Consider the following 25608-nt stretch of genomic DNA (forward strand, 5'->3'; position numbering starts at 1 on the left):
CTAGTAGGTCTGAGCAGCACATGCAAGGCCTCCTCACCTTGCAAAGACACAGACACAGTGAGACAACACCAGCTGCCTTAAATCCGACATTCCAAGACCTGAACTGGAGGTAAGTCAGCAGCTGATCCCACCCAGCTCTTTCAGCTACTCTGAAATCCTGGACCCATAATCCAGGCCCATTAAACACCTCTCAACAATGTGTGCTGGAGCCTGCTTCTCTGGGTCCTACATCACCGAGGCTTGGCACCTTGGGGACTCATACCTCCTGTCCACAACATGTCCAGCTGCCACCTTACATACCCCCCCTCAGCCCAAAGCCAGGGGGCTTGGCACTTTCCACCATTAGACAGTTTACCCTTGACAGAGTGTTAGCATTGCCATGCAGTTTTACCAGGCCTATGCTCTACGTGGAAGCTAAAATCCTGAAATTCTAGAAACCACCTGGTCACTGGGGCATTGTTCCCCTTCTTCTCCCTCATCCACATCAGCTTACCATGGTCTGACTCTAGCCTGAATTTCCTGCCTAGGAGGTAGTACCTTAGAGTGTCCAATTCCCATTTGATGGCCAAACATTCCTTCTCCACTATGGAGTAATTCTTCTCGCAGGATGACAGTTTCAAACTTGGATACATTATGGGCTGCTCTTCTGGTGCCACCAACACTAGCTGTTTACAAAGGGCTAGCTTCAGTTCCTGGAAGAGCGTCTCCGCTTCTGGAGACCATTTAGCCATAGCCGACTTTGTCCCTTTAAGGAGGTCTGTCAGAGGGGCGGCTATCATGACGAAGTTAGGGATGAACCGGCAGTAGTAACCCTCGATGTCCCAGAACGCCCTGACCTGCTTCTTTGAGAGAGGTTGTGGCCAACTCTGGACCACCTCATCTTTATTTATTTGGGGCTTTATTTCACCTCTGCCTATGACATAGCCCAAGTATTTGGCTTCCTCCATGGCACATTTTTTTTTGTTTTATGGAAAACCCCGCCTTCCGTAGAGCATCAAGTATCGCCTGGACTTTGCTCAGAAAACTTCCCCAATCGTGGCTGTAGATCACGAAGTCATTATTATTATTATTTATTGTTTTATAGCGCCATTTATTCCATGGCGCTTTACATGTGAAAAAGAGGTATACATACAAAAACAATTACAATAATCTTGAACAAAATGTGACTGCGACTGGTACAGGAGGAATGAGAACCCTGCCCGCAAGGGCTCACAGTCTACAAGGGGGTAGAGCTGGTCGTGCAGTGGTATGGTGGGGCGAGGGTTACTGCAGGTTGTAGGCTTGTCTGAAGAGGTTGGTCTCCAGGTTCCTTTTGAAGGTTTCCACGGTAGGCGAGTCTGATATGTTGGGGTAGAGAGTTCGAGAGTAGGGGGGATTCACGGGAGAAATCTTGTATGCGATTGTGGGAAGAGGAGATAAGAGGGGAGTAGAGCAGGAGATCTTGTAAGGATCGGAGGTTGCGTGTAGGTATGTATGCCGTGGTTTGGGTTTTGAACTGGAGTCTATGGGCAATGGGGAGCCAGTGAAGAGATTGACAGAGAGGAGCGGCGGGGGAATAGCGGGGGGACAGGTGGATTAGTCGGGCGGCAGAGCTTCGGATAGATTGGAGGGGTGTGAGAGTGTTGGAAGGGAGGCCACAGAGCAGGAGGTTGCAGTAGTCGAGGTGGGAGATGATGAGGGTGTGCACTAGTGTTTTTGCAGATTCGTGGTTGAGGAATGTGCAGATCTGGGAGATATTTTTGAGTTGGCAGGAAGTGGAAAGGGCTTGGATATGTGGTTTGAAGGAGAGATCAGAGTCCAGGGTTACCCCAAGGCAGCAAGCTTGCGGGACTGGGGAGAGTGAACAGCCATTGACGTTGATAGATATGTCAGGTGGGGGGGGGTGAATGAGATGGTGGAAAGATGATGAATTCAGTTTTATCCATGTTAAGTTTTAGAAATCTAGCAGAGAAGAAGGATGAAATAGAGGACAGACATTGTGGGATTTTGGTTAGTAGGGTCCGGAGAGGTAGATCTGTGTGTCATCAGCATAGGGGTGATACTGAAGGCAGTGAAACTCTATGAGCTGTCCCAGGCCAAAGGAGTAGATGGAGAAGAGCAGAGGTCCTATAACTGAACCTTGGGGGACACCAACAGATAGGGGGCGAGATGAGGAGGTGGTGTGTGAGTGGGAGACACTGAATGTCCTGTCTGATACGACACCCTTGTCTCTGTACTTCTGTTTGTGAGTTTTGTGTCCACTCGCTACTTCATTGTAAGTACCTTGTGTGTATCTGGTTCTGCTTGTCCCCTTTCCCTTCCTCCGTATCTACCTCCTGTGTTCTAACCATCTTCCTGTATTTTCCAGTTTGTTCCATGTGAACAGAGCCCTGTCCTGTCTGTCTGCATCTTCTGCTCTGTTCTGCTCTGCTTGTTCACCGCTCCGGCGGTTCCGCTCTGCTCTGCTTGTTTACCGCACCTGCGGTTCCGCTCTGCTCTGTTTGTTCACCGCTCCGGCGGTTCCGCTCTGCTGGTTCACCGCCCCGGCGGTTCTGCTCTGTTCCGCTTGTTCACCACACCTGCGGTTTTGCTCCGCTCTGCTTGTTCACCGCACCTGCGGTTTTGCTCCGCTCTGCTTGTTCACCGCACCTGCAGTTATGCTCCGCTCTGCTTGTTCACCGCACCTGCGGTTTTGCTCCGCTCTGCTTGTTCACCATACCTGCGGTTTTGCTCTGCTAGTCCACCGCACCTGCGGCTCTGTTCCTGTATCCCAGTCTGTACTGGTCCCTATCCAGCCTGCGTTCATACCTGCCAGTATCTGCCTGTCTGCATTCCAGCCGTGCCTGCCAGTACCCACCTGCCTTCATACCAGCCGTGCCTGCTAGTACCTACCTGCCGTCATACCAGCCGTGCCTGCCAGTACCCACCTGTCTGCATACCAGCTAACCTGCCTGTTCCTACATTCCCCGGTGTGGGTCAACAGCTGTGACCGGGGTCTGACCTGGAGTAGCACCTGGTCCCTCTGCTCGGTTCCTCCCTGGTTTGCGGAGTCGATTGAGCCGCCGTGCGACCTTGGTCGGACCGGGTTGATACTTAGTTACGCCCCTCCAGGCACTCCTCATGGTCCAGTGGGATCACTAATCACGCTCACGCCAGTCAGTCTGGGCGCGAGCACAACAGAGAGAAGATGTGGAGCAGCTCCCGAGAAAGTTGCACCCAGCGCTGTTGTAAGCAGCACTTCACCATCCAGAGGACTGATGAACGTCTTGTTTTGACCGAAACGTCTCTTATTATTTTCTGGATTTTCCACAATAAATTAATTCATTCTGAATACATTTCATGAGTGCCAAGTGTCTCTTGCAACTCAAACTACCGATTAGGATCCTACTTGGATCCAGAAGTGCCGTGCTTTTTCTCAAACATTAGTCCTTTTCTGACAGACCTCAGCAGGTCTGAGTAGCACATGCAAGGCCTCCTCACCTTGCAAATACACAGTGAGACAGCACCAGCTTCCTTAAATCAAGCATTCCAAGACTTGAACTGGAGGTAAGTGAGCAGCTGATCCCACCCTGCTCTTTTAGGTGCTCGGAAAACCCGGACCCATAATCCGGAACCATTAAACACCTCTCAGCATTGTGTGTGCTGGAGCCTGCTTCTCCGGGTCCTACATCACCGAAGCTTGGCCCTTCGGAGACACATACCTCCCGTCCACGACCTGTCCAGCTGCCACCTCACAATATATATATATAATATATATACACACACACACACAATGTTCAGTATAAATCAGTACACTCCCTTTGAAAAGTAAGATTTCAATGAAAATCTCACTGAATGCATAGATCCTTTTCAAAATTTTGAGAGCACGGAGTTTCATAGAACATTTTTTTAACCCATACCACAAAAGTAAGGTTAATAGTATATAACTTTCATAATTTTTCTCAATTAACTTTTCTAAATGCATGGTGTCTACAATGAAACGTGGTGGCAGTTTCCTTATGTGGGGCTTCGAGATTGCTGCTGGTGTCAGGGAGCTACATTTCATTCATGGTATCATGAATTCACAGATGTACTGCTCTATATTGAAAGAGAAGATGCTACCATCACTTCCTTGATAGACGTGCCCTTTTCCAACATGACAATGATCCAAAACACACATCTGATGCATGTTTGAAGAAGAACAGCGTGAAAGTGATTCAGTAGCCATGTATGTCTGCTGATCTGAACCCAATCGAACAACTACGGGAAATTCTGTGGAGGAAAGTGGACCATAACTCTCCATCCGACACCCAGGCTCTAAACAGAGGTTATTAGAGATTGTTATTGAAAAATAGAAAAAGATGTTGCAATATGTCGCCAACTTGTTCATTCCAGGCCTAAAAGACTTGGTGCTGTCCTTAAAAGTCATGGAGGTCAGACAAAAATGCTAGATGTAGCAGTTTTTGATGTGGGGTATATTAATTTTTACATCAACTTAGATTATTAACCTTACTTTCGTGTTATGAGTTGAAAAAATGTTCTATGAAACTCAGTATTGTCAAAATTTTGGAAATTGTTCTTGTATTCAGTGAGATATTGATTAAAATCTTACCTTTCAAAGGGGGTGTACTCATGTATGCCCAGCACTGTGTGTGTGTGTGTGTGTGTGTGTGTGTGTGTGTGTGTGTGTGTGTGTGTGTGTTATACATACATTGTAGGGGTTTGTACTCACTGAGCCGTGTTGGAGGTAGGCACAGGTTCACAAAGTGATGCAGTCCGTAGGTTCAAACAAACTGGCAAACTGGCGGTTTATTTAGTGTCCATACACCAGTGAGGAAACAAAAGTAACAGCCTTTTCCTGGCACAAAAAAGGAATAACAGAACAAAGCTCAAAATAACAAGTCCATGCAGCACGGCCTCAGCCGTTTAAACAAAGTGCTTTTCTCTGCCTCCTGCCGAGTCTAAGAAACACATGCAAGGTCTGCTCACCTTGCCCAACACACACAGGAAGACTGAGACAGGCGCAGCTGTCTTAAATCAGCCTTCCAAGACCTGGACTGGAGGTAAGTGAGCAGCTGTTCCCCCCCAGCTCATTCAGCTGCTCGTAAAACCTGGCCCTGTAATCCGAGCCCATTAAATTCCTCTCAGCACTATGTGTGCTGGAGCCTGCTTCTCCGGGTCCTACATCACCGAAGCTTGGCACTTCGGGGACACATACCTGCCGTCCATGACCTGTCCGGCAGCCACCTTACATACCCCCCCTCTGCCCAAAGCCAGGGGGCTTGGCACCTTCTGTCACCATACAATAAACCCTTGACAAGGCATCAGCATTCCCATGTTGTTTCCCAGGCCTATGCTCTACCCAGAAACTAAAATCTTGTAGAGCCAGGAACCACCTAGTCACTCTGGCATTGTTATCCTTCTTTTCTCGCATCCACCTCAGTGGGGCATGGTCTGTCACTAACCTGAACCTTCTACCTAACAGGTAATACCTCAGAGTGTCTAACGCCCACTTAGTGGCCAAACATTCTTTTTCTACAATGGAGTAGTTCTTCTCACAAGTGGAGAGCTTCCGACTGAAGTATAATCTCCCGGGACAAGACTGCTCGCAGCCCGACATCTGATGCATCCGTCTGGACCACAAACTCCTTGGAGAAGTTGGACGCCACCAAGACTGGCTGTTTACAGAGGACCTGTTTCAATTCTTGGAAGGCCGCTTCTTCTTCCGGGGACTACTTGGCCATAGCTGACTTCATCCCTTTGAGAAGATCCGTCAGCGGGGCTGCTATCAGGGCAAAGTTAGGGACAAATCTTCGATAGTAGCCCACAATGCCTAGAAACGCCCTGACCTGCTTCTTCGAGAGGGGCTATGGCCAGTTCAACATCGCCTCAACCTTATTTATTTGTGGTTTTATTTCCCCTCTACCAACCACGTACCCTAGGTACTTGGCTTCCTCCATGCCCATGGCACATTTCTTCGGGTTGATAGTAAAGCCCGCCTTCCTTAGGGCATCAAGTATGACTTGAACTTTGTCCAGATGACTTTCCCAGTCCTGGCTGAATATGACGATGTCATCTAGGTAGGCCGCTGCATACTTTTTGTGGGGTGCTAAGATCCGGTCCATGGCTCTCTGGAAGGTGGCCGGAGCTCCCTGCAACCCAAACGGCATCCTGACGTATTGATAACATCCGTCTGGCATCGAGAAGGCTGTCTTCTCCTTGGCCTCTTTGGACAGGGGAATTTGCCAATATCCTTTGGTGAGGTCCAGAGTGGTGATGTACCGAGCGGGTCCTAGCCTTTCGATAAGCTCATCTACCCTAGGCATTGGGTAGGCGTTGAACTTCGAGACCTCGTTCAGCTTCCTATAGTTGTTGCAAAACCGGCATTCCCCCTTCTGGTTTTGGCACTAAGACTATAGGACTGGACCATCCACTTTTGGACTCTTCAATGACTCCCAGGTTAAGCATCCGCCTCACTTCTTTTGAGATCACCTCTCTGCGGGCCTCGGGGATCCGGTATGGTTTTAGATTGATGCGAACATGAGGCTCTGTGAGAACCTCATGCTCTATGACCGGAGTCCTGGCAACTCCGAAAACAGGTCTTTATTTCGCTGTAGCAACTCTTTGCACTGTTGCTTTTGGGCACGTGACAGTGACTCTGCCACCTTGACCTCTTTCACATCGGCCTCAGCCTCAGCCACTAAACAGGGAGCTTCCACGGGCTCTCAATCTTGCCATGGCTTAATCAAGTTAACATGGTAAATTTGGTAGGGCTTCCTCTTCCCCAGTTGGTGGATTTTATAGTTGACTTCCCCCACTTTCTCTACCACCTCATAGGGGCCCTGCCACTTGGCCATGAACTTGCTCTCCACTGTGGGCACTAGCACAAGCACTCGATCTCCTGGGTTGAACGATCTCACCCTGGCCGACCTATTATACACCCTGGACTGTGCCTCTTGTGCCTTGAGGAGGTGCTCCATCACAATGGGCATCACGTGGGCAATCCTCTCTTGCATCTGGGCAACGTGCTCCACCACGCTCCCATAGGGAGTGGTCTCAGCTTCCCAGGACTCTTTCGCCACATCCAGGAGTCCTCGAGGGTGTCGTCCATAGGGTGTTAGAACCCTCCTGTTTGTTTTTTCCATCTTGTGCTTTGCGGTCACGTGACCATCTGCCTATATATTCCAGCTCCGCCCGTTTGGTTGTGTTGGATTTCAGTGTTGACTGTTTTGCTAGCCAGGTGCTTCTGTGCCTTTCTCTGTCAGTTTTCTTGGTCCTTCTGGGACCTTTAGTACCTTTTTGTCAATTTATCTTTTTGTGTTCTGCAACAATCTTCTCTGTTTAGGAGGTGTCCCATTTTTGTTCCAGTCCTTAGTTCTTTTAGGGACCCCTTCCCTTTATGCATTAGGTCTTCGTTCAGACTAGCCGAGGACTAAGGCGGGTCTGTTCGCAAGAAACAGGCAGTCCGCTACATCGTAGGGATTCAGCTTAGTCTTACTGTAGGGATAGCTTTCCCCTTTCTTTCCTTAGCACTTGTTGCGGATCATAACATAGAGTAGTTCAAATGGGGAGAGACCTGTGGAAGCTTGTGGAACTTCCCTGATGGCGAACAACAGATAGGGAAGCAGACAGTCACAGTCTCGGCCATCCTTTTCCACTGCTTTCCTCAACATTGCTTTCAAGGTTTTGTTAAACCTCTCGACCAGTTCGTCCGTCTGGGGATGGTACACGGAGGTTCTCAGTTGTGCAATCTGCAATGTCTTGCACAATTCCCTCATGACCTTCGACATAAATGGAGTTCCTTGGTCTGTTAGGATCTCCTTAGGCAACCCCGTTCTTGAAAACATGTGGACTAACTTCCGGGCTATACACCTGGCGGAGGAGTTTCGAAGTGGTACAGCCGCCGGATACCGTGTAGCATAATCTAATACCACCAGAATATACTGATGCCTTCGGGCGGACTTGACCAGAGGCCCCACTAGATCCATTTCTATGCGTTTGAATGGAACCTCGATGACGGGTAGGGGCACTAGGGGACTGCGGAAGTGGGCCACTGGGGAGGTTATCTAGCATGTGGGGCAGGAACGACAATAACTCTTTATTTCTCTATAGCAACCTTACCAGTAGAATCTCTGGAGGATCCGTTCCTGAGTTTTGTCTGCACCCAGGTGACCACCCAACACATGAGAATGAGCCATGTCTAACACCCTGCATCTATAGGGTCCTGGAACCAGCAACTGTTCTATTACTTCACCCCTTGGCTTGGTTACTCTGTACAGCAAATCCCCATTAACAGCAAAATGAGGGAACCGAGTATCAGCCCCCGATTCCTGAGGCACCCCATTTAACACAGTAACATTTTCAAAGGCCCCTTTCAGAGTTAAATCCCTGAGTTGGGCAGTTCCAAAGTTTCCCTTGGACACCTCCAGCTCAGGGATATTGGCCTCAGGGGATGTTGCCTCATCCTCACCGCCCACAAACACACACATGGGAAACTCATCTACCATGTTCTGCGGGTAAGTTTCCTTAGGGGCGATCTGGCTGTCGTCCGAGCAACCAGGTGTCCCCGCTTTCTTCCACATTTCCCAGAATAATGCAAAGTCACGTCCAATTATTATGGGATGAAATAGGTCCTTAATGACCGCCACTTCATGAGATGTGGTGTCATAGTCCGTGTTTACATCCACCTGGGACACAGGATAGTTCTTAGCATCCCCATGGATACACCGGACACCCACCACCTTCCCAGGAACCAGTCGATGAGGGAGTGTGGCCCTTATCAGGGTCACCAAACTTCCTGAGTCCAATGGTCCAGAGACTTGTACCCCGTTTACTGACACTGAGCATGCCTGATTGCCCTCGCCATGTTGAGGAACCGTGCTGCAGGCGGGATAGGCAAAATAGGAGCAACGCCTGCCCATGTTGCAATCCATTGGCTCAGAGTTTATGGGACACCGGGCGGCAATATGGCCAGGGGTATGACATCTCCAACACACTATATTATGGGGTGGGACCTTGGGCAGCAACTCAGACCCCTCCTGAACTCTAGCACGCCCCCCAGGTGTGGCTCTAGCTCCCTTCTTTTGGGTGTCTGCCGCCTTTTGGGAACCCCAGTATTGAGAGGCTACGACCCCTTATTTTCCCAAAGGACTCTCAACCGCCTGGGGTTTTTTCACCAACCCCACCAAGTCATCGGAATTATGGGGATCTCCCTGGGCAACCCAGGATTTCACCGACTTCGGGAGAGAGTGTATAAACCTGTCTATAACGACCTTCTCCACCATCTGTGCTGGGGAGGAAGATTCAGGTTGCAACCACTTTTGGACCAGGTGTAGGAGGTTGAATATCTGAGACCGGGGAGGTTTGTCACTGCAATAGACCCAGTGGTGCACCCGTTGCGCCCTGACAGTCAGTCACTCCCAAGCGTGCCAAAATCTCAGTTTTCAACTTTGCGTACTCTTTCGCGTCCTGCAAGGCCAAGTCATAATAGGCCTTCTGCGGCTCGCCTGTCAAATATGGCGCCAGTACCTCCGCCCACTGCTCTGAAGGCAATTTCTCCCGCTTTGCCACCCTCTCAAAGACCGTCAGGAACGCCTCAACGTCATCACCCGGGGTCATCTTTTGTTATGCTCTTCTTACCGTCTTCCTGACGTGTGAGTCATCACCTGAATCTGAGGATGTGGTGGTCGTCCTGCCACGGATCTGCTCTGTCAAGATTTCCATTTGTCTTTGCTGCTGTTGGATCTGCTGCATCAGAAGTTTATTTGTTTCCTGCTGCTGCTGCATGATCTGCTGGCTCTGCTGGTACTGCTGCTGGTGCTGCGCTTGTTGCGCATGCTGTGCCTGCAACAGATGTTTAAGCAGGTCCTCCATTTTGTCCGGCGACACTTGCTGGCTTATGGCTGACTTCACCCAGGACATATACGTCTTCTTGTAGCAGTCACACTGCCGCTTGGGATCTGTGCCCGTGCTTCTAGCACCAATTGTAGGGGTTTTTACTCACTGAGCCGCGTTGGAGGTAGGCACAGGTTCACACAGTGATGCAGTCCGCAGGTTCAAACAAACTGGTGGTTTATTTAGTGTCCATACATCAGTGAGGAAACAAAAGTAACAGCCTTTTCCTGGCACAAAAAAAGGAATAACAGAACAAAGCTCAAAATAACAAAAACAAAGCAAAATAAGTCCATTCAGCACGGCCTCAGCCGTTTAAACAAAGTGCTTTTCTCTGTCTCCTGCAGAGTCTAAGAAACACATGCAAGGTCTGCTCACCTTGCCCAACACACACAGACAGACTGAGACAGACGCAGCTGTCTTAAATCAGCCTTCCAAGACCTGGACTGGAGGTAAGTGAGCATGTTATGCTCGCGCCCGGACTGACTGGCGTGACCGTGATTAGTGATCCCACAGTACCATGAACCGAGGAGTGCCTGGAGGGGCGTAACTAAGTATCAACCCGATCCGACTAAGGTCGCACGGCAGCTCAGTCGACTCCGTAAACCAAGGAGAGAGACCAGGTGCTACTCCAGGTCAGACCCCGGTCACAGCTGTTGACCCACACCGGGGAATGCAGGAACATGCAGGTTAGACTGGCATACAGGCAGGTGGGTATTGGCAGGCACGGCTGGTATGCAGACAGGTGGGTACTGGCAAGCACGGCTGGTATGTAGACAGGTGGGCACTGGCAGAGCAGAGTGAAACCGCAGGTGCGGTGGACAAGGCAGAGCAGAGCGGAACCGCCGGAGCGGTGGGCAAGGCAGAGCAGAGGGAAACCGCTGGCGCAGTGAGCAAGCAGAGCCGAACAGGGCTGAAGGTGCAGGCAGAGAGGACAGGACTCTGTTCACATGGAACAGACTGGAAAATACAGGAAGATGGCTAGAACACAGGAGGTAGATACGGAGGAAGGGAAAAGGGACAAGCAGAACCAGATACATACAAGGTACTTACTATGAAGTAGCGAGTGGACACAAAACTCACAAACAGAAGTACAGAGACAACGAGTTGGAGTTAGGTGCAGGTTCAGACACTGCAAGAAAAGGGAAGGTACTGTAATGCAGCGACTTGCTGGCATTACGGTAATGGTCCAGGATGTGTTTTACCTGACCATGTACCTTCCCCCTCAGGTGACTGGTCACATGACTGTGACATAGCACAGGTCCTGCGCACACAGAATGTCTGTCTGATCACATGACTGTGACATCAGCAAGGTCCTGTCAGTGTGTGTGTGTGTGCACGGGATGGATATATAAACCCTGCTTGATGGGAGACAGGTGTGTTCTGTGAGAGAGGCGTAAGGCCTGTTCCCGTGTGTGTGGGACACCGACCGTGTGAGAAGCACGAGGCTGTTCCCTGTGTCTGGGGGGGGGGACACCGCTCGTGTGAGGCCTGGTGGACTCCTGGGAGGTGAAGCCTGGATCCCTGTGTGAGAGTATGGGGGATGCCAGTAAGCCTCGGAGTGCCACACAAGCGTCCTGAAGGGTGAAGCCTGGGTATGATATGTGTAATATGCCAGTAAGCCTTAAAGGGAGTGACGGCTGGAGACCACGTGTGGTAAGCCGTAGAGCCACAGTGGTGGCGTATGAAAAGGACTATCACAGCTGAAGTCGGCAAAGGTAATACTCGTGTGTTATGGACATTTAAGTGGACATTGTTTTAGTATTTCCTTGCGGAAGGCTGTAATTAGAGCCAAGTGGGCCGGTCTGCCACTTGGGCTCGTGGATTTTATCAGTGTGTTGGCGGGCCACGGAGTTGGACCCGGAAATAAGCTGTTTATGAAGTGTAATAAACTGCTGAGCATTGTTTAAAAACAGAAAGCTTATCATATGTGAGTTGATTTACGCAGCGAAGCGAGTATCCCCAAGGATAATGAAAAGCGCTGCCTTACAGTACGAACATAGAGACAAACAGGTAACAGGCTAGGAGACAGTTCAGACAGGAACTGATACTGCAACTAAATACAAGAACGAGCCTGGGTATACAGCCCCCAGAGTGGCAGAAACAGACTAGAAGTCACAGGTAACAGGCCTGGGTATACAGCCCCCAGAGTGGCGGAAACAGACTAGAAGTCAGAGGTAACAGGTCTGGGTATGCAGCCCCCAGAGTGGCGGAAACAGACTAGAAGTCAGAGGTAACAGGTCTGGGTATGCAGCCCCCAGGGTGGCAGAAACAAACTAGAAGTCACAGGTAACAGGTCTCGGTATGTAGCCCCCAGAGTGGCGGAAACAGACTAGATACAGGACAGGACCTGGCAATTCAGTTGCAAAGACAAACTGAGTGAAGGTGTTGCTCAGGCACCTCCTTCTGGGTGGAGGGGGTTTAAATATCCAGTGACTCACAGCAATTGGCTGGGGACGCATTAGGAGCGCGCTCACAGCAGCTATAAGAATCAGGAAGTAACCGGGCCGCCGCCCTAAGCAATCAGACAAGAGACATGCACGGAGCAAGGTTTGTAGGCTGGACTGATGGGTAAGATTGCGGTCTTGCATAGTGGGAGGTGGTGCACTATGAAAGCACACCGCCAGGGATGTTACAGAGCAGCTGTTCCCCCCCCAGCTCATTCAGCTGCTCGTAAAACCCGGTCCTGTAATCCGGGCCCATTAAATTCCTCTCAGCACTATGTGTGCTGGAGCCTGCTTCTCCGGGTCCTACATCCCCGAAGCTTGGCACTTCGGGGACACATACCTCCCGTCCACAACCTGTCCGGCAGCCACCTTACAACTGTTATATATTTAAAGAGGTATACATAGACTTCTCAACATTGAGAAGGAAAAATCTTGCAATTATAGAAGTCACAGAATTGATACACATGTTATAAAAGATGCAAATCATGAAAAATGGAAACGCAATTTTCAAAACATCTCAGTTTGTACAAAAACCTTTCAATTGTACTCTAATAGTTATTTGACTGGAAAATTACAATGACTGCAATTCATATAGGTAATTTGGGAAAATCGGAGAAAATATTATTTGCATAATAATTTGGAACACAGTGTATATACAGTACAGACCAAAAGTTTGGACACACCTTCTCATTTAAAGATTTTTCTGTATTTTCATGACTGAAAATTGTACATTCACACTGAAGGCATCAAAACTATGAATTAACACATGTGGAATTATATACTTAACAAAAAAGTGTGAAACAACTGAAAATATGTCTTATATTCTAGGTTCTTCAAAGTAGTCACCTTTTGCTTTGATGACTGCTTTGCACACTCTTGGCATTCTCTTGATGAGCTTCAAGAGGTAGTCACTGGAAATGGTCTTTCAACAATCTTGAAGGAGTTCCCAGAGATGCTTAGCACTTGTTGGTCCTTTTGCATTCACTCTGCGGTCCAGCTCACCCCAAACCATCTCGATTGGGTTCAGGTCTGGTGACTGTGGAGGCCAGGTCATCTGGCGTAGCACCCCATCACTCTCCTTCTTAGTCAAATAGCCCTTACACAGCCTGGAGGTGTGTTTGGGGTCATTGTCCTGTTGAAAAATAAATGATGGTCCAACTAAACGCAAACCGGATGGAATAGCATGCCGGTGCAAGATGCTGTGGTAGCCATGCTAGTTCAGTATGCCTTAAATTTTGAATAAATCCCCAACAGTGTCACCAGCAAAGCACCCCCACACCATCACACCTCCTCCTCCATGCTTCACGGTGGGAACCAGGCTTGTAGAGTCCATCCGTTCACCTTTTCTGCGTCGCAGAAAGACACGGTGGTTGGAACCAAAGATCTCAAATTTGGAATCATCAGACCAAAGCACAGATTTCCACTGGTCTAATGTTCATTCCTTGTGTTCTTTAGCCCAAACAAGTCTCTTATCCTTGTTGCCTGTCCTTAGCAGTGGTTTCCTAGCAGCTATTTTACCATGAAGGCCTGCTGCACAAAGTCTCCTCTTAACATTTGTTGTAGAGATGTGTCTGCTGTTAGAACTCTGTGTGGCATTGACCTGGTCTCTAATCTGAGCTGCTGTTAACCTGCGATTTCTGAGGTTGGTGACTCAGATAAACTTATCCTCAGAAGCAGAGGTGACTCTTGGTCTTCCTTTCCTGGGGCGGTCCTCATGTGAGCCAGTTTCTTTGTTGTGCTTGATGGTTTTTCAACTGCACTTGGGGACACATTCAAAATTTGCCCAATTTTTTGGACTGACTGACCTTCATTTCTTAAAGTAATGATGGCCACTCGTTTTTCTTTACTTAGAATTTGTATTATGGCAAGAAAAAAGCAGCTAACAGTCTATTCAGTAGGACTATCAGCTGTGTATCCACCTGACTTCTGCACAACACAACTGATGGTCCCAACCCCATTTATAAGGCAAGAAATCCCACTTATTAAACCTGACAGGGCACACCTGTGAAGTGAAAACCAGTACCGGTGACTACCTCTTGAAGCTCATCAAGAGAATGCCAAGAGTGTGCAAAGAAGTCATCAAAGCAAAAGATGGCTACTTTGAAGAACCTAGAATATAAGACATATTTTCAGTTGTTCCACACTTTTTGTTAAGTATATAATTCCACATGTGTTAATTCATAGTTTTGATGCCTTCAGTGTGAATGTACAATTTTCATAGTCATGAAAATACAGAAAAATCTTTAAATGAGAAGGTGTGTCCAAAGTTTTGGTCTGTACTGTATATACACTGTGTTCCAAATTATTATGCAAATAATATTTTCTCCGATTTTCCCAAATTACCTATATGAATTGCAGTCATTGTAATTTTCCAGTCAAATAACTATTAGAGTACAATTGAAAGGTTTTTGTACAAACTGCACTCAAAATGCATGTTCCAAATTATTATGCACAGCAGAGTTTTCAACCTTTTCATTTTAATAAAGAACAAAAAAATGGTCATTTTTGAAATTATAAGCATTAGCAGGTTGTTACAAACTGAAATCAAACAGTTTTCAACTCAAAACTTTATTCTAGGTGATGTTACATTTGCACATAGGACCGCTTGTTCGAAAGGAGCTTCTGAACTCTCTCGTCCATTGAATTTGTCAGGTTTTGGATGGTTTCTGCTTCAATTGTTTTGCATGAGGACAGAATACCCTCCCAGAGCTGTTGCTTAGATGTGAATTGCCTCCCGCCATCATAGACACTCCTTTTGATGATACTCCAGAGGTTCTCAATGGGGTTGAGGTCAGGGGAGCATGGGTGCCACACCTTAAGTTTGTCCCCTTTAATTCCCATAGCAGCCAGAGATGCAGATGTGTTATGTGCAGCATGAGACGGGGCATTATCATGCATGAAAATGATCTTGCTGCGGAATGCACGGTTCTTCTTCTTGAACCATGGAAGGAAGTGCTGTTTGAGAAACTCAACATACATTATGGAGTTCATCTTTACCCCTTCAGGTATCCTTAAAGGGCCGACAATCTCTCTCCCCATGATTCCAGCCCAAAACATTACTCCACCTCCTCCTTGTTAGCGCCGTAGCCGTGTTTGCATGGGGTGTCCATCAACCAGCCATCCTCCACTCCATCCATCTGGACCATCGAGGTTGAAAACTCTGCTGTGCATAATAATTTGGAACATGCATTTTGAGTGCAGTTTGAGTTTTTTATTTTTTAAAAAATATACTGTTATCATAGGCAGTTTGTACAAAAACCTTTCAATTGTACTCTAATAGTTATTTGACTGGAAAATTACAATGACTGCAATTCATATAGGTAATTTGGGAAAATCTGAGAAAATATTATTTGCATAATAATTTGGAACACAGAGTATATATCACGTCTGTTAGAAGATGGTGAAAAAAGGGTTTAGAACAGATCGATTTCAGTAAATTCATGAGCCATATTCAATTGACTATAAAATACACCACGTGCAGAATTATTAGGCAAATGCGTATTTTGATCACTTTGATACTTTTTATACATGTTGTCCTACTCCAAACTGCATAGGCTTGAGAGCCAACTACCAATTAAGTAAATCTGGCGATGTTCATCTCTGTAATGAGGAGGGGTGTTGACTAATGACATCAACACCCTATATAAGGTGTGCTTAATTATTAGGCAACTTCCTTTCCTTTGGCAAAATGGGTCAGAAGAGAGATTTGACGGGCTCTGAAAAGTCCAAAATTGTGAGATGTCTTGCAGAGGGATGCAGCAGTCTTGAAATTTCCAAACTTTTGAAGCGTGATCACCGAATAATCAAGCGTTTCATGGCAAATAGCCAACAGGGTCACAAGAAGCGTGTTGGCCAAAAAAGGCACAAAATAATTGCCCATGAATTGAGGAAAATCAAGCATGAAGCTGCCAAGATGCCATTTGCCACCAGTTTTGCCATATTTCAGAGCTGCAACGTTACTGGAGTATCAAAAAGCAAAAGGTGTGCGATACTCAGGGACATGGCCAAGGTAAGGAAGGCTGAGAAACGACCACCTTTGAACAAGAAACATAAGATAAAATGTCAAGAATGGGTCAAGAAATATCTTAAGACTGATTTTTCAAAGGTTTTATGGACTGATGAAATGAGCGTGACTCTTGATGGGCCAGATGGATGGGCTAGAGGCTGAATCAATAAAGGGCAGAGAGCTCCACTCCGACTCAGACGCCAGCAAGGTGGAGGTGAGGAACTGGTATGGGCTGGTATCATCAAAGATGAACTCGTGGGACCTTTTCGGGTTGAGGATTGAGTGAAGCTCAACTCCCAGACCTACTGACAGTTTCTGGAAGACAACTTCTTCAAGTAGTGGTACTGGAAGAAGTTGGTATCGTTCAAGAAAAACATGATTTTCATGCAGGACAATGCTTCATCACATGCATCCAACTACTCCACAGTGTGGCTGGCCAGTAAAGGTCTAAAAGAAGAAAAAATAATGACATGGCGCCCTTGTTCACCTGATCTGAACCCCATAGAGAACCTGTGGTCCATCATAAAATGTGAGATCTACAGGGAGGGAAAACAGTACACCTCTCGGAACAGTGTCTGGGAGGCTGTGGTGGCTGCTGCACGCAATGTTGATCGAAAACAGATTAAGCAACTGGCAGAATCTATGGATGGAAGGCTGTTGAGTGTCATCATAAAGAAAGGTGGCTATATTGATCACTCATTTTTTTGTTTTTGTTTTTGCATGTCAGAAATGTTTATTTCTAAATTTTGTGCACTGATATTGGTTTACCTGGTGAAAATAAACAAGTGAGATGGGATTATATTTGTTTTTTATTAACTTGCCTAATAATTCTGCACAGTAATAGTTACCTGCACAAACAGATATCCTCCTAAGATAGCCAAATCTAAAAAAAAAACACTCTGACTTCCAAAAATATTAAGCTTGGATATTTATGAGTCTTTTGGGTTGATTGAGAACATAGTTGTTGATCAATAATAAAAATAATCCTCTAAAATACAACTTGCCTAATAATTCTGCACACAGTGTATATACAATTCCCCAAAACTGTGGGAATAAATCTGTGGTCACATTTTGAAATATTATTACTCTTTACCACTTAGGAATAACTTTTTCTATCACTGAGGTCTTGTTTATGGTATGAATAGTATTTTTCAATGGCAGAAATTTGGAATAATAGTGTAGATGCGTAGAATTCAGCAACCGCAAGAAAATATTTATAAAAATATACTGTATTTCTGGGATTATAAGACGCACTTTTATTCCCCAAAATTCTTGGGGAAAATGGTAGTGTGTCTTATAATCCGAATGTAGCTTACTGGGGGAGCGGGTGCAATGGAGCGGGGTTCCAAGAGGCAAGGTCGCTGCTGCAGAAAGCTGGTGGTGGCAGGAGCGGGGCGATGCTGCGGGCCCGGGGCTTGCAGGGGGGGTGTTCTTTGGTGTGAGGCGGCTGCGGCGGGCTCCAGGCTTTCAGAAAATGTCAGCGGAAAATGGACTTCGGGAAAATGGCCACCGGAGGTAGCGCATGTGCAGATTGAGATCTCGGCTCCTGAATAAGCTACCTTAAAAGCAGATTATAGGACGCACCACCATTTTATTAAAAAAAATGTTTTCCTATTTTCCTCCCCAAAATGTGGGGTGCATCGTATACGGTAATTTATTAATTTGCTTTTAAAAATACAAGATAAAGGAGCTGTATGTGTAACATAGTAACTAAGTAGTACACCTCAATACATAACTGGATAGTAGAGGAATAATGTTAGTGGAGAGTCTGGGTCCGACAAATTTCAGTCTTAGGCTATGTGCCCACGATGCAGAAATGCTCCGGATTTTTCCTGAGCGTTTCTGCATCTCCCTGGCAGAAAAAACGCATGTGGATTGTGCATGCGGATTGTACATGCGGATTGTACATGCAGATTGTACATGCATTTTCCTGCCAGGGACATGCGGATGTGAAGCGTTCTTCACATGCATTTCCGCATGCGGGTTAACAAGCGCTTTCCAAGCGATTTTAGCATTACTTGGAAAGTGCTTGTCAACTTGGTCACACTATATAAATCCATGCAAACAGCATGGATTTATATAGTGTGACCCCAAAGAATGGTTAAAAATAAAAAAATAAATCTATACTTACCTTCCGATGGCCCCCGCAGTCTTGCTTCGCTCCGTCCTGGCTGCCGGCAGATCGCGGTACACTGAAGGACCTGCCGACGTCAGCATCGCGTGACCCGTCACATGACTGTGACGTCAGCGCAGGTCCTTCAGTCCACCGTGATCTGCCGGCATGGGAGGACGAGCGTAGCGGGGGCCGCCAGAAGGTAAATATAACATTTATTTTTTATTTTATTCTTTTTTTCACAGGTTCTATGGTACCCGGGTCCAGAGACAGTCTACTGTCCTCCACACCCGGGTACCATCCGCACATTGGAATGCGCATCTACATATGCAGTGATGCGTAATCCATGCGTTCCAATGCAAGTCAATGGCGGTGAAAACGCAGCGCTTCCGCAAAATAATTGGTAGTGCTGCTTTTTTTTCCGCAATGATAATCCGCAGCGGAAATTTCCGCAGCATCTGCACAGCACATGCGGATTATCATTGGGGAACGTGGCAGCGTTTTTGTCGCTGTGGAAACGCTTAAAAAACGCATCGTGGGCACACAGCCTTTCAGTCAGCAACCTTCTGTAATCTTTTCTTCTGCGTGTTAAAAGAATACATTTACAGATCATTTATTGTACAGCATCATGTGTAATTAAAATCATGTTTGTCTATATTGTTTTGAAATTCAGAAAGTTCCAGAAGTTCCAAACTATTCTGCCTTCAAAAAGTGCCATTCCCAATTTACAGACACAGCGGACTACAGAAGGCATGGGAGAAACACTTGGCAAGATGAAAGTGGCATATATACCAATAGAGAAGTGAGACAGAAGGTGTTTAAACCAACCTGCCCCATCACACCACATCTGTGAAGATAAAACATATTCATATATCGCTATGGAAATTCTACAGAAATTAGGAAAATTGTCAGATGAAAAAATGAGCAAATTCATTGAATGGGAAGCTTCAAAGTCTTTGGAAATCATTAAAAATGCTTCTATTTTGCTTCAACTCTGGGCTGTTTTCTGTTCTTGTCCTCTTTTTTTCAGACAAATGCTGACCTTTGCAGACCAGTCATATCACCAAATTATACACGTGACTGGCTCAGTGTCCAGCTCTGTTGCTAGTCTGCATAGTGGATGGTGCAGAAGCCTGCTATTTACATACATTAAAAAACAAAGAAGAAAATACCAAACACATGGTTCAACGAAATGTAAAACATGAGTTTGGAAGAATAAAGTACCTTTATTAGACAAATGGTGGTATATGGTGGCCCTACAAGCAAAAGAGTGCCCTCGCTTATATACAAGGAAATACAAAACAGTTTCTAAAAGAAAAAGTATGAAACTTGAGGACCATATACGAGGCAGTTTATGTATGTGACAATTGTTATGGTAAGCTGGGGACAACACAGCTTCACTGCGCATGCGCAGCTCCCAGTGCTACAAGGCCATGACATACTGCGCAAGCTCCCCATACTTACATCAGCGCAAGCCGGGAACAGAATTAAAATGCATGGGCGGCACCAACCCTGACTAAATGCAAAGAATCACATCCATATGACTAAATGAGCAGGTATGATATAAACATATAAAGTGGATTTTACACATTATATTAGCTCCGATTTTAATGAAAAAAGCGTGTTAGTGATGCACATTGCATCACTAATAACCCAATGGGGGCAGTTTACATAGTACACAGGACATGACAGGTTCCCTTTAAGTGATTTTTCAGCCGTTATCCCAGCTTCTCGGTGGAGAAGTCACATCAGGAGAGCTATGTTAATCATATGGTGTGCTTTAAACAAGACTAAATCTGAACATATTATTGCTGAGTTTAATAAACAAAAGGATGTAATAATGGAAATTTTAAGTCAGTCATGTGCTAATATTGAAATAAGAAAAAGAAATCTTCCTCTCTCAGTAAACAGTATTTATCTTAAGAGACAGATCCAGAGGTCATCTTGTGTAATACAAACCACTGCTAATAATGGCTACAAAAGTACGTACTGCATGTAAAAGCGTGCTCAGATCTTATCGGAACAGAAATAATCCAACCTGTCAGATCTTTGTTTCAACCACCCTTTGGATGCTCTTCTGGACTTGACCCCTGGATCATCTGTTTACTCTTTTTGCAAAATGTCTCTGCCTACCCCGCCCTGGACTTCTACCCATCTATTCCTCCGACTATGCTTTTGGATAGGATTTTGTGATTGTCCCCTCTTCTCTTGTTCTGACCGGGCTTCTTGACACTTTTTCCTTCTACTCACACCACCGGCCAGCCGTTTCTCCTTGGACAAAACTTAAGAGCCTTTGCTGCAAAGTCTAAATTCCTGTATAGCAGTAAAAACAGCAGGGATCTTTTCAGACCTGCTAAGTGGAGTTGTTAGTGCCAAGTTATCAATGGTGACCCTTTTGATCTGACAGATGCATAACAAGAATCAAATGAATATCCAACCATTTAAAGGGATTTACTTAGTTTATAGCAGTCAGAAGCAGAGAATTCCTTGTATAATGTTGAGAAGCTTTTATAAAGCATTTGGACAGGGGTTGCCTTGATGACACAAAGTCTTTAATCCCTTAATAACCAAGCCAATTTGGCCTTAAACACTAAAATACTTTTTTATTTTTAAGGCTACATTGCAGTTTAAGGCCTTTTTACTAGACCAGTCAAGACATCATTTTGGCTACAGTAACTAAGTACGTGGTACCATTTAATTTACATGAATTATATAAATGAGGTTTGCCCTAACAGACACTCTGAGAAGGCTGTTAGGCCTAGGGCTGACTGATTTAACCAATTTACTCATGTGATTGCGTTGCTGGGGCTAAGAGTGAATTGACAGACTACGATCTGCATTAAAAGTGGTGTCGGTTGAAAAGTCGAGATCAAATTATTTTTCCAATCCAAGACATTACTTTTGAAGGGTGGTTGTCATTTACAATAAATCACAAACTGTGACTCAAGCAGTCACCATCACATACAGTATTGTGCAGACGTTTTAGTCAGGTGTGGAAAAAAGGCTGCAGAGTAAGAATGCTTCAAAAATCAATATTTGGTGTCACTACCCTTTGTCTTCAAAACTGCATAAATTATTCTAGGTATACTTGCACCTTGTACATAGTTTCTAAAGAAATTCTGCAGGGAGGTTGTTCCAAACATCTTGGAGAACTAACCACAGATCTTCTATGGACATAGGCTTGCACAGATCCTTCTGTCTCTTCATGTAATCCCAGACAGATTTGATGTTTAGATCAGGGCTCTATGGGCAGAGTGGTCACACTAAATAGTGTTTGGATTTATATTTCTCTTTTGTTCTTTCACTTTGAATATTTTTACTTCATAAAAATAAACTATTAACACTTTTCTATTTTTTTCCAAAAATTCTTACTATTGGAGGCGGGCATTAAGACATAGTTTGCTACGCTTGCTATCCGTCTCTGATAGACGTATATAGCCACAAATGATGCATGACAGAGTGACTCCATATGCATCATTATAATCAATGGCCCTGTCGGCCATCCCGTTTTGTGGGGGTGGGGTTGGGCGTAAGCGCAGACAGAAGCAGTGAACGTAAGAGAAAACTGTGTGAATAAAGCCTTAGACTGCTATCCTCTTGGACATTGCTAGATGAGGGTAGAACTTAATTTTCCATTACACAAATAAGTGTAGACCTTTTCCAAATTTTCACAGGTATAGAATACAGCAAAGTGAATACAGCAAATAGAATAATTAACCCCTTTGTGAATATTCTTGCTCGAGCATACCAACTGCTTGTTTGTAGGATTTTTTTTCGGGGGGAGAATATCCCAAATAGAAGCTTTGGATAGAAATAAGAAGAATTAAGTCAGATATTATATCTTCATCATGGCACCTATGGAGAAAAAGAGAGAAAATGAACCCACTACATTTCAATGTGTCAGTTGTAAAACCCCCTGAATTCAGGACTGTGTTGTGAAAGAAGTCTCAGGAGCAGACAGCTTTGAATAATACCCACAGGAATTCCAGTGCTGAGCAGAGCTTGCCACGAGCCATTCCGCCAGTGCAGATGTTCATACTGGCATGAAGAGAAGAAAAATGATTGCCGGCAAAACAGGAAAACCAGACAAAGTCATGATAAAGAGCTTCTGTGAGAGGGCAGCTGAGGAGAAGACTGTGGAAAAAGGAATGGCTGCATATACATGGAGAAACGTAATAAAGATGGAAAACACTTTGAGAATGCTGTGTCTGACCTTCTGTTGATAATGTAAGCTGAGCATGTCCTGATTTCCTCCCACTGTCTCGCACTACTTTGGCACTGCATATAGGCCATAAATTTACCCTTCATGGGCTGATAAGTCGTCTGACACAGCACTCACTCAAAGTGCAGCCGCATTATTCAGATACTGTAGGCTCCAGTGGGGGGAAAATATTACTTTACTCTGGCTGTAGTGATTTTGTTCTTACAATCAAGATCTAGTTTGCAGAAAGTTTGAAGATTTTAATACCGTACGATGGTACTATCCATTCCCTTACATATTGTCGTCATAATTGCCCCATTTACAAGTGAAAGAATTTAACAATAACCCCGTGTAGCTGCAGTGACGCTCTCTGCACATCACATTAGAGTCTTGTATACATTGGGAAGGGTTCAGGAAAGCTCGCATACACCTTTCCAAACCAGCTGTGTATTTAAATCAGGGGTGCAAAACCTGCGTCCCCAGGGCCACATACAGCCGCAATGTCATTCTGTGAGGTCCCCAACCATATGGATAGAAAAATGCTTGACTAACAGGTTAACTATATGTGGGCAGCCACACACAGAAGAGTAGTGGCTGAGCAGCACTGGATGCCTCATATATCAGGAGAATAGGGTCTCCAGACCAATTTGGCTCCACAAAGTAGTATGTGAATTAGACTGGTGGCAAAAAAAACCATGATCTATTGTAGAGAGACATGTGCATGCATGACCGCTTCCTCTTTAGGCCCTCTTTATTCACACAGTTTTCTTTATGAGGATTTGGAAGTGGATTTTACAACAAATACACATTAAAAATGCTTCAAATACTCTGTGAATAAGCTTCCTAATAGTTTTACTGTGAAATGTTCAAAGTAACATGAAAAAAACAGCACTGTGTGCACTAATGGAGCTTTTCCCATTAAAATCAGTCGGAAACTTATTCAGAGAGTATTTGACGCAGTTTTGATTGCGGATTTAAGAACATAATCTACTTCTAAATCCTCGTAAAAAAACTCAGTGTGAACGTACCATTAGAGTGCTGATTTTTGGGGGTAAGAATTCTGTAAATAGACATTCTTGGTATATACTTTCGATATGCCACAAATGTCAAAGAAGTTAATACCCCTTTAATTTTTAGTGTGGCCCCCAGATTGGTTCAGTATGACAATATGGCCCTTGGGCCAAAAAAGGTTGTGAACTGATTTAAATAGAGGGAGAGAAAAAGCTTCTGTCTGACAGCCCTTTTAGCAGCCTACCTCCTGTGAGAACAAAGGATCAGACATAATGAAATCCAGTAGGACTGATCCTTGTTTCCCCCAACATCCATGGGAAGACTGGTTGGCCCAACATATTAGGTTGTTGGACAATCACTCCAAAATTGCCATCTTAACATACACATATCTCAGATGTCTGTCTATCTTTGCGTAGAAGTTTTATACCCACAACTGGACAGCTACTTTAAAACTAATACTACACATATTCTGAAATAGTTTTAATATTTTAATATATGGACAAATCAAAATCTTTAGGAGCTTACTGTTATTATCAGCACCTAAATATACAAGATGTGCAGTGCAGAGTTATCTATTATTTTACAAATATTAATTTGCAGATATCCAGTAAAACTCTCAGTCACGTTTGGTAATCTGAATAATCCAGAACAGCTTGTCGGATGTCGCAGTAGCAGTCCTGTTATTTTTTTTCATTGTGGAATGCTTTTTACAAAGCAGCGTAGCATGAACCTATTTAATTTGGCTTCTGCTTTGGTTTCCATCATGTATTCAGCATAAACTGCTCCTCAGAGTTGAACAACTGCTCCGAACAGCTGCCGCCGCCCCCGGATGTCCATTTGTGAGCTATTATTTTCCAGCAGTAGCATTCAGATCTGTTGATATTTGTTTGCCAGATTCCTTGGTTGGTTACTTCGCCTGTTTATCTTTTGTTTTGTCTTGCTGCTGTCCTGATTGGCGCTGGCGCAATGTCTCCCTGCCAATCCACTGTCTTACAATTCTAAACATTTACTTTCGAAGTAAAATATTACAGATGTCACAATTCCAATATAATTCAGACCAGCCTCACATACAATAGGGGCTACTGTACACTGAAAATGCTCAAATCTGGGATCGGCAACCCGTGACTATACAACCATAAGTAACTATACGTAAAAAGTAATGTTACCGATAAGCTGCTGATCCTGATTCCCTCTAATCTTAGAGTCCTAGCAACTGAAAAAAAGGCCTGTTGATACTATGATGTATTTTCCATCATATTTTTTTACATGGGTTCTCTCATGAAGACAACCCCATTTTTGAATGGAGTCAGCACAGTGATCAGCTCGTATTCTCTGGCAAAGCCACGTCTGCTCCCGAAGACAGAATGTTGGGACAAGCAATGTGGTGCATGGAGTGCTCAACAACAAATTTGCTAAGCAGGGCAATATATCTGTTGTACGCTATTATTGGACCTGATGAGACTGAGTGTGTAGCGCCGACGTCCTTGCTTGCCTCCACTCCATCCCCCTAGCAAGGACGCTGACTCACTCACCGCCGGTCCGTGTCTACTGCCTTCGTCTCCTGCTACCGAGGGTCTGCCCAAGTCTGGCAGATCTACTGGCCGCATGCTTAGGGCATGCGTGCTCCCTGTCTCTTAAAGAGACCACGCACACTCTCCTAATGTGTCCCCAGCCAATAGCTTAGAGACACTACTTAAGGCACCTCCACCTGTTGGGAGGTGCCTGAGCAACGTTTGTCAAAGTTAGTTCATACTTGCCTGCCTGCTGTTAGGTCCCCTTGTCTGCTTTGCCTGATCTTGACCCTGCTTTGTCTCACCTGTATCCCGCTTGCATTCCTGACCTGTCTGCTAACCTAAAGCCAAACAGTCTGTACCAGTTCCAGTGGCCGTCCTGACATCTATCCTGAAGCTGCGCAGTTTGAACCTGTACCAGTGGCCATCTGTCTGCTATCCTGAAGCTGCACAGTCTGAACCAGTTCCAG

The 25608-nt window shown here is 45.4% G+C and overlaps 1 protein-coding gene across 2 annotated transcripts in view; it reads left to right on the plus strand.

Moving 5' to 3' along the window:
* Window positions 1–19364, plus strand: part of CFAP95 (cilia and flagella associated protein 95) — a 90025-nt gene extending 70661 nt beyond the window's left edge. Inside the window, exon 7 of one of the 2 annotated variants that reach the window (XM_073652645.1) lies at window positions 19089–19360. In XM_073652645.1, the coding sequence (XP_073508746.1) occupies window positions 19089–19221 (133 nt within the window). In that variant the 3' untranslated portion in view covers window positions 19222–19360. Of the gene's footprint in view, window positions 1–19088 lie in introns of both variants that reach the window. The other variant, XM_073652653.1, reaches the window with a different exon arrangement.
* Window positions 19365–25608: the final 6244 nt, after the last annotated feature.

The sequence above is a fragment of the Phyllobates terribilis genome, unplaced genomic scaffold, assembly GCF_046119375.1.
Source record: "Phyllobates terribilis strain yellow unplaced genomic scaffold, ASM4611937v1 Scaffold_1__5_contigs__length_1240528914, whole genome shotgun sequence".
NCBI classification, from domain to species: Eukaryota; Metazoa; Chordata; class Amphibia; order Anura; family Dendrobatidae; genus Phyllobates; species Phyllobates terribilis.